This window comes from Rhipicephalus microplus, chromosome 2, assembly GCF_043290135.1.
Source record: "Rhipicephalus microplus isolate Deutch F79 chromosome 2, USDA_Rmic, whole genome shotgun sequence".
NCBI lineage: Eukaryota > Metazoa > Arthropoda > Arachnida > Ixodida > Ixodidae > Rhipicephalus > Rhipicephalus microplus.
In genome coordinates, this window is record NC_134701.1 from 59,868,028 (window position 1) to 59,877,499 (window position 9,472).

General features: G+C 43.1%; 1 protein-coding gene across 1 annotated transcript; it reads right to left on the reverse strand.

Annotated features, from left to right (window-relative positions):
- Positions 1 to 804: 804 nt before the first annotated feature.
- LOC142784940 (uncharacterized) lies at positions 805 to 6,084 on the reverse strand. Its single transcript, XM_075883319.1, has 2 exons — positions 5,729 to 6,084; positions 805 to 1,393 (listed from the first exon to the last, which is right to left on the reverse strand). The coding sequence occupies exons 1-2, from the start codon at positions 6,065 to 6,067 to the stop codon at positions 1,115 to 1,117; spliced, it is 618 nt and encodes a 205-aa protein (XP_075739434.1). The 5' UTR covers positions 6,068 to 6,084; the 3' UTR covers positions 805 to 1,114.
- Between the last annotated feature and the right edge of the window lie 3,388 nt (positions 6,085 to 9,472).

Here is a 9,472-nt window from a genome sequence, read left to right on the forward strand (position 1 = left end):
GTCTACTCACTTAAATGCACGATCTATGCACAGCAACAGTCTGTCATAGTCTGCTGGCTTCTAGGACAACGCGAAATTCAAGAAAACGTTTTAGCTTATCAGCTCGCTGTTTCCGCCCAAGAGAATGCCACCATCAATACATCTACTATTCCTGTTTCTGCACTTGACCTGAACTTTTTCTATAAACGAAAGCTCAGGGAAATTTGCTGAGCTCATGGGATAAGCAAACCAAAAATAAACTTCACCTCATCAAGCCACAAATCACGAATGGGCCACCAATATCGAAGTCGCACTGCAAAAAAAATAACACGTACAAGGTTAGGAATAGGACAGAAACACAGTAACACTCACACCTTTTTTGTCTAGTGACGATCCGCCTCTCTCTGAAAAGTGTGGTGAACATCTCACCAAGCTTCATGTTTTAATACAATGCAAAAAAAACTGGAAGCAATTAGAAAAAAACACTTCACCTTTTCCTTCAGCCATCCAATTTTCTTGCACCTATCGATGTTTATGGGTAAAGAACCACTTTTTTCGAATAATCATTGCTCGCGTTTAAAAGTATGTAAAGAATTGTCTCGTCATATTTTCAGGCATTACTGCAGCTCGACCTCTCTGAGAAGAGCTCGCTGCTGCGATGACTACAATGAACAAAGCACCTGCTTTGTGGCTTTTGGACACAAGGGCGTAGACGATCGAGGCACTTGAATGACATACATATTTGAATGCCATACATGGTTTTATTATCATTACCTTTCGCCATTCGTTCACACTACACACATTTCACGTCATTGTCGTGATTTTGATACTTCTGTGTTCTACCCGCCTTAGCACGAGGAATTTTGAGGCCCTTATACAGCGGCTTTTCATAATCATTGTTCATATCTCTAGTCCCAAGACGTGGCGCTCTTTGACCATTGAAAGGCCCTTGCACCTCAAAACACCAAACATCATCATCAAAGTTTCTACGAAAAAAAAACAACACTCTACTAGCCTTTAAGATTATTTATTCTTTGTATCTGTTTCATCAAATACTCGACAATCGAACACCACCGGATGGAGCGAGTCCAACCAAACGCTTCTACATCACAAATCTTTGTGAGAGACTTTTTTTTCAAGGTAAAGTTTTACTTGAAAAATCACCCGAGTTACAAGTGTGCCCAGCTAAGCGTACACGAACGAGGCCGATGCTGGTCTTGGTCATGTTGATTAACAGTGTCGAGTTGTATGCCAGGAAATCCGACGCACCTATGAAATGGACGTAAATGAAGCAGAAGTGAGGGAAACCCCGAGTAATAATTTCGAAGGGGAAGAAAGCGATCCTATCAGACGAGATGCAGTCGGTGACGTGGAGGGCTGGATCTGTCACGTACAAAAAAGGGCCGTGTGAACCCTGGTGAAGAAACAGCACAAAGAGGCACTTGTTTAAGAAGCCCGACACACAGAGTTTAGAAGAGAATAGTGTGCGAGATTTTATAAGCAAGCAATATGCCAATGCTACTTGCAGATTATATCAATCAAATCGTCAGACCAAGAGACAGGCTAAGCATTAACAGACATGAAGAGCCAGCCTTGACGAAGCGATACACCAAGAAGCAGGGGCTAGCAACAACGACGGAGAGGGAAATGTTGTTGCTCCGTGTGCTCAGATTTCGGTGCACGGTAAAGAATCCCAGATGGTTGAAATTTCTGGAGCCCTCCACTATGGCGTCTCTCATAATCACACGGTATTTTCGGGACGTTAAACCCCTTTTATCAATCAATCAATAAATTTATTTATTTATTTATTTATTTATACATACTGCCAGTCCCAATGGGGACTATTGCAGGAGGGCAACCAAAAGATACTATAGATACACTTACATTGAAAAAGTGAAAATGTATGACTACAGATCTTATACAATATTACATGGATTATATGGGAGCATAAACAATGTGTTGAAAAACATTTAGAACACAGATTTGGTACATAATAGACGGTTATTAATAACATGCAAGAAATATCACTAAGAAACATGAAAGACTATTCCATGCGTACGACACTGATATACTTATCATGATCAAAAGGCACTCAAGAATTGAAAAAAAAATCTATTTAACTATGGGTGGCACGAATATGATTATTAAGCAACATCAAAAACGTTTTCAAATCTTTACTAATAATTATACAGCCGGGTAACCTATTCCATTCTCTAATTGACTGTGGGAAGAAAGAATACCTGAAGCAGCTGCTGTTGAAACGGTATTCCTGTAAAGTTAATGGATGTTTATGGCGTGACTGTATAGTTTGCAAAATTGATATGAACCTAGAGCTGTCGATGTTTAGCTGTTTATGAATGAGTTGGAAGAGCATTTTTAAACGTGAGAGTTGAGCGCGATTTCTCAATGTTAGTAACCCAGCTTTTGCGATTAATTCAGTAGGTGAATCGAGCAGACTGTATTTGTTGTAAATAAATCTAACCGCCTTTCTTTGTACACTTTCTAGCTTTTTAATTAAGTTATTTGTGGCCGGGAACCAGACTAAGTTAGCGTATTCTATTGTAGGTCGAATGAAGGTTTTATAGGCTAAGAGTTTTGTTTGAGGTGGTGCGGATTGTAGTCGTCTTTTAAGAAAAAATAATCTTTTTAAGGCTGAGGATGTAACGTAATTAACATGTGCCTCCCATCTAAGGTCACTAGAAATGACTAGTCCAAGATACTTATGCTGTTTCAGGGAAGTTAGTTGCGTGCCGCCAATAGTGTAGGCAAATTTTGAAATGTTTTGTCTACGGGTTATTCTTAACAAGGCGATTTTTTTACGTTTAATGTCATCTGCCATTTCGTGCACCAATCTGACACTGATAATAGAGCATTGCTGAGGACCATATGATCTGAAGGTGAGTTAATTTCTTTGTAAATAATACAATCGTCTGCGAAAAGCTTTATGTTCGTCCCGATGGATTGAGGCAAATCGTTGATAAAAATCAGAAATAGAATAGGAGCTAGGACGCCGCCCTGTGGTACACCTGAGGTAACTTCCGTTAGTTCCGATGTTTGCTGGTCTATTTTCACAAACTGCGTCTGCTTGGTTAGATATGCTCTAATCCAGTTTGTGATTGGTCCTTTACCTATTGTCACCTGCAATTTTTCCATGAGCTTTTGATGCGAAACCCGGTCAAATGCTTTAGAAAAGTCGAGTGAGATGAGGTCGATCTGCTTTTGATGGTCAATGGCCGATGACAATTCATGTATTATTTCGGTAAGCTGCGTAACGGTGGAAAGACCTCTACGAAACCCGTGCTGAGAAGGTGTCAAAATGTTCTCGTTTTCAAGGTAAGTAGTTATATGTTTAAGAATAATATGCTCAAATATTTTACAGATTGTGCTTGTTAAGGATATCGCGCGATAATTAGCGACGTCAGCTTCGCTACCCGATTTGTGAATTGGTATGACCTGTGCTATTTTCCAGTCATTGGGCAGTGAAGATTTTGTTAGGGACATGTTAAATATAATAAACAGATATTTAGTTACCCATTCGGCGTAACGTGTGAGAAACTCATTAGGTATATTATCAGGCCCTGGTTGTTTCTTGATCTTCGTTTTTAGCAAAAGGTCAAATATACCTGCTTCGTTTATACGGAGAGGTTCAATGGGGTCTACTCCATGAATTTCGAGAGGTGGTGGGATATCGTTATCTGTAGTGAAAACTGAGTGGAAGTAGTTATTGAACAGATTAGCTCGGTTTCTACTTTCTTCTGGAGACATTGTACTATATTTTTTATTTTTTGGATTTAGGTAGTTCCAGAATTTTTGAGGTGCATCATTAAGAAAATTAGGTAGAGTATAAGAAAAGTAGTGATTCTTAGCTGCTTTAATTTGAGACTTCATTGAACTGATGGCTTCCGCAAGGTTTTTACCAGTTATGGGATTCGATGTTTGTTTGAAAGACTTTCTTAGGCGCTTTACTTTACGTTTAGCATGAATAATGTCGCGGTTTATCCATGGATTGAATTGTCTTTCTTTCTTTGATTTAGAAGGTATATAGTGAGAGACGCAATACGAAACAATTTCTTTAAAGTTCTGCCACAACGTTTCGATATCAACATCCGGATTATCAGCAAGCTGCTCGAATGAGCTAAATTCGTATGATAAGTGGTCCAGTACACTAGTGTCATCAGCGTTGCTGAAATCAAGAAATGACAAAACTGAATTTGAATTCTTGATACGTTCATGCAAGGGAATCGAACACAATACTATCTTGTGATCTGATGTACCATCAGTTAGCTCAATGATGGCCTCATCTGCAGGAAAGTGGTCACTAATAAAAACTAGGTCGAGTATATTTGAGGAACACCCTTGTACACGAGTGGGCTCTTTCACAATTTGGGAGAGGTTGAATGTCAGCATAGTATCAATAATAATGTCAGACGAAGATGATTGATGGTTCATGGTGAGCCAGTCGATATCAGGGAGGTTAATATCGCCAACAAGTATAAGCCTACATGCAAGAGCGTGAATGTGCAGGTATTTATACAGGGAATGCATTGCTTCCGAGTGTGACGAGGGGCTCCGATAAACGCAACCAATTACCATTGGACAGGCAGTCAAGTGCATTTTACAAAAAACTGCTTCCACCCCATCGACATCGGGGAGGGCCGTGAAGGCGATATCTTTTCTTATTAGGATGGCCACGCTCCCCCCCGTGTAGCTCTGTCTTTACGTAAGAATACATAGTTGGGTGGCGTTATTTCGAAGTCCCTGACGTCACTTGACAGCAACGTTTCGGTGAGTGCGACAAAGTCGGGATCTGTGCTGAGTAAAAATGATTCTAGGCAGGTTGTCTTTAGAAGAATGCTGCGAACGTTTATGTTTGCGAACTTTACTTGGTGCGTGACTGAGTGTTGCGTGGTCGCAACGCACGCACATGGGATTCTTCGTTTTTTGGCTTAGGGTTGCGCTTAACAGGCCGAATGCAGTTTACATCATCGTCCCATTCAAACACTTCGTTGTTGATTTTTAATTTGTCAAACACAAGATTTATCTTGTCACCTTCTAGTTTCCTTGCCTTAGCTGCTTGCCACAGTTTCTTTCTGATGTCGCGTACACGGGGAGTGAAATCTTCCCCCACCGCGATCTTTAATCCCTTTACTTTATAGCAATTCTTCAGTATGGTAGTCTTTTCCCGGAAATCTAAAAGCTTTAGTATTATCGGCCGTGCTTTGTTGGCAGAAGGTCTTCCTAGTCTATGTATCCGTTCGATAGCCACGGGTTCTAATTCGAGTACCTTCTTTATTACATCTTCATTAACCATTTCAGCAAGGTCCCTGTCATTTTCTTTGCCGTTCTCTGGAATTCCATACAGTATAAGATTATACCGTCGCGAACGGTTTTCAAGGTCATCTAGCCTGTTTTCCATAGCAGAAAGTGATTGCTGTAATTTGTTTACCGCGGTTACACATGAGGAAACCTTCTCATCAAGAGCTGCTACTTTTTCCAGTTTGGATTCTATGACAGTGAGCCGGTCATTCTTAATTTCCTTGACATCATCAGCAATTTGTTGAATCTGTTTAAGAAGGAGGGTTAGGTCAGGTCCAGGTCCAGGGTTAGTTTCAACGTCTCCACAAAGTAACAGTAATTTCTTAATATGAGACAGCATTTCAGTCAATATTAAGCAGAGCAGCCCTGGGCACGGCAGCACAACTAGACAAAGGTTATTTGAGCGAAAGCATTTGCCGTAATGTTTTCTCACCTGGACGATGAAAACAAACGGATTAGACGTCATGTCAGTGATGCCGCCGTGCCCTATGGCGTCTGGATGGTTGCGATCCGGCTTTATACTCCAGTGAATTGCTTGTAGCGCCGTCGCTCCTCCGTCGAGGCCCGCCAGAGCACCAACTGCTGTCGATGAAGGGGGCGTAGTCCAGATATCGCTCAGGTGCGCATGTGCGGTTGACACGTTGACAGGCAGGAGGATAGCCGGTTGCAAGGCGTTGATCGCAGCTTGCCAGCCCAGTACATCGCACTCTGCCGGTATTAGCAGAAGGGTAGCGACGAGCTGGACGATGAAAACAAACGGATTAGACGTCATGCCAGTGATGCCGCCGTGCCCTATCAAATAAATCAGGGGCTAGCAACGCCGAAATCTCTAAGAACCCTTTTTGTGTTCTAACTCGTTATTTGTATATTCTAACGGCCTAGTTGCTGCTGTATAGCTCGTTTGAACTCGCTACCGCACGTGTCACTGAAACCGGGGCCACCGCCACCACTTTCTGCCACACCATCAGTTCACCCCGCAGATCCGCCACCGATAGGGGAGGCATCAACGTTCCCAGCTTACCTCTTGGTCGTTGCTATTGTAGTATTGCTGCTGCTAGTGCCACAGTCAGTGGCTTTTGTTTCTGTATTGACTGCTGTTGCCATGGTTAGCGAAGCTTCTGAGCTTCGATATGCAAAAACCAGTCAGTGATCATGAACGTGAGCATGCGCTAGATCTCGAGTGAGACTTCTCTGTACCGTGGCTCGCGCCGATCCTGGCCGAGGGTCCTTCACTGCCAAGGTGTGTGTCTAGCGAGGCGTGGTAACAGCTAGCGGTACTGCTGCTCTTGTAGCCGTTGATGCAGAGCTTGACCGCGGTGTATTCTTCAATTGTTTTTCCCACGGGTGCTGCTTAAGCAGATAAGGGGTGTTGTATCTAGCCTTGCGCTTGTGGCATCCCACGAGGTGACGCTTTCTATATAGTTGACACTTCAGATCGCATGAATGTTCCCATGAAGTGGGCGTTGCCGTAGCCACACCCATGGCCGTAGTCCCACCTACGCCACAATGCAACCTTGTTGGTTAGATTGCAGCACATGGCGACTCATTTTCCCAGGCTGTCACGCCCACAATACAGGTCGATATAATTCCTTTATAGCATGCCTCTGGCGAGCATTAATCTATAGTGCACCTACCTCGGCACGTAGAAGCCGTCGAAAGGTCTATTACGTCGTCCTTGTTTCCCATGCGTTCAGCGTGCAGCACGGCGAGATTCTTCATGAAGTTCTTGATGATGTTCTGAAGGCTCTTGTCACTATAAATGCCTCTTGCGAGTCTCCTAATTAGAGGTGTTTTTAGACGTGACTCTCATGACGCTCGCTTCAAACTCTCCCTCTCTATTTCGGTGTTTGGGGAAGGCTCCGTATCACTGGCCTCGGTCATTCGACGGAGTGTTGAGCACCACCCTCTTTGGTTTGAAGCGTAGGCAGATGGTGCCCTTTTCGACTGCTTCGCAATCTATCTTCACCGTTTTTCCCAGACATCAATAAAGTCACCCATCTTGTAGTCAGAAACAACAAACTGCCTCGGGGGCACACAACGATCTCATAGTGGTCTGTCGATTCTGTGTGATTTGGCGTCCTGCTTGCATCGAGTCTGCGTGATTTGGCATCCTGCTTGCCCTGGCTATCTGAAGCACTTGGTGATTGATCTTCCTATGCCCGGTCCCCACCAGCCGTTGAGGTTTACTTAGTCGACGTGGTACCTGTATGCTACCGCTGTAGTTGCTGCTATATCTTGGGCTTTGGATATCACACCATCCGGAGCCCTCGCCGAACCCGTGTGGCTCCAACTCCTCTCCTTCCTAAAACATATGTCAATGAACTAGTTGGTTTGCATTCATGGATTGTCAGTAAACGCAAACAGACATGGACGCAAAAAAACGAACATGAACGGAATGCTGACACAAACTTACGAATCCGGTTCTTCAACACGCACGGTTTCATTATACTAAAGTTGATATCATGCATTTTTAACAGATAGCGGCCCTCTCAAATGTCGAGGGACACATTAGGCCTAACCAGCTCTACCACATAAGCGGCCGGGCACTGGTCAATTTAAGCTTGTCTTCACCAATAACGTGATGGCACAGAACGTGATAAAAAGTCCAAAAAACGGGTGCACCTATCTACAGAACTGAGGTACCCACAACTTCCGTCGATAAATGGTAAGACAGATTTCACTAAACATTCCAAAATCTACCAAAGAACGTGGTAATATCACGAAGCCGGCATGGTACAATTCTACACTTTGTGGCCCCCTAGCAGTGTATTCCACCGATGTCAAAGCTAAAGTTCTTAAGTCAACCCGGTGTCATTCTATAAGAGAAGCGAAGCTTAGGCCAGCTTGATCATTACACGCCCTATCTTAGCATAGTTGAGTGTTCCTGGGTATCTGTTTACACAAATCACACAGCTACCATAGAGGCTCTCTAACGCACAGCCATGCGTTTTTCTTGGTGATAGACGGAAGCGCACCAACTCGCCCACGCAGATGTCATCAATGATCAGCCTTCACACAATAGCTGGTCATTCATTGCTTCTCCCAGTAAAATTTTAAATGCGAAAACATCTTATGCTTGGAGCACTGTCCGTTCTGTGGCGTGCGCTCCTGTGTTGCTCAAGTGCCGATTCTATCCCCTCGCGAAGAGGTGAGCGATGGGGTGGAAGAGTTGGAGTGAGCGTATAATAAAGACCCAACTTAGAAAAGGGAAACTTAAGTTTTGACAAGGGTACAAAAAATTAGCAGTGGTAGCGCATGGAAGTACCGAGGGCACCCAAGAGATGGCGCAGAGCTGACAGCTATACGAGTGGATTTGGGTTTCAGGAAGAAACATGGAAAGCAGAACACGTCTGCGACAGAAGCAAGTAAGAGATGGTTATAGTAATGGTTGCAGAAAAGAAGAGATAAAGAACTGAAATAGTCGCAAAATGACATCGTTCTGCCTGATGAGGCAAGGAGATGGAACACGAGTTTGTGTTTTCTTTGTTATATTCAGGTGAATTTATTAGAAGTGGATAAGGCAATAGGCTGGCATAGGATGAAAGATGTATTTTCGTTTTTATGCGAACCTGGTGGTACGCATGTCTCCATCCAGTTTTAAAAGGGACGCCCATAGCATTCAACTTATATTTCATACAAACCAAAATATATTTTGCTTTTTGTTTCACGCAAAAACGATTGCCGCTCTTTTCAATTTGTAGCGGTTCCGCATGCAAATCCGTGGTTGTCACGGCTGTTTCTTTATTCTATGATTGGCCTTTTTCAACAAAAGTGGACGAAAAGGCTTGTTTTAGGCGCGTCGATACGCCCAGCAGCAAACCAAAACCGCCTTCTGAAAATTGTACCTGTGCGTGTGAAGACTACTTGTAGCCGAGAGGCATATATCGGCAACCAGTAAAGACAATTCACGAGTGAGTAAAGAGAACATTTTTATTTATTGACAGCAAAAGGGAATGATGTCCAGTATGAAAAATAATTGTTTCATGTTAAAACCGTTACCTTTTTTTTTGAAAATGGCACGTCTTCGTCTTCAGGAGCAGAAATAATAGGAAATATAAGCGTGTCTCACAGGCACCATCATCTCAAAACAGTCATAAAATACAGCGGCTTCAATGAAAACCTCAATATGCAGCTCTTAATTTTGCGTAGAATGGCTGCACAATCCCCGTTTTATTGC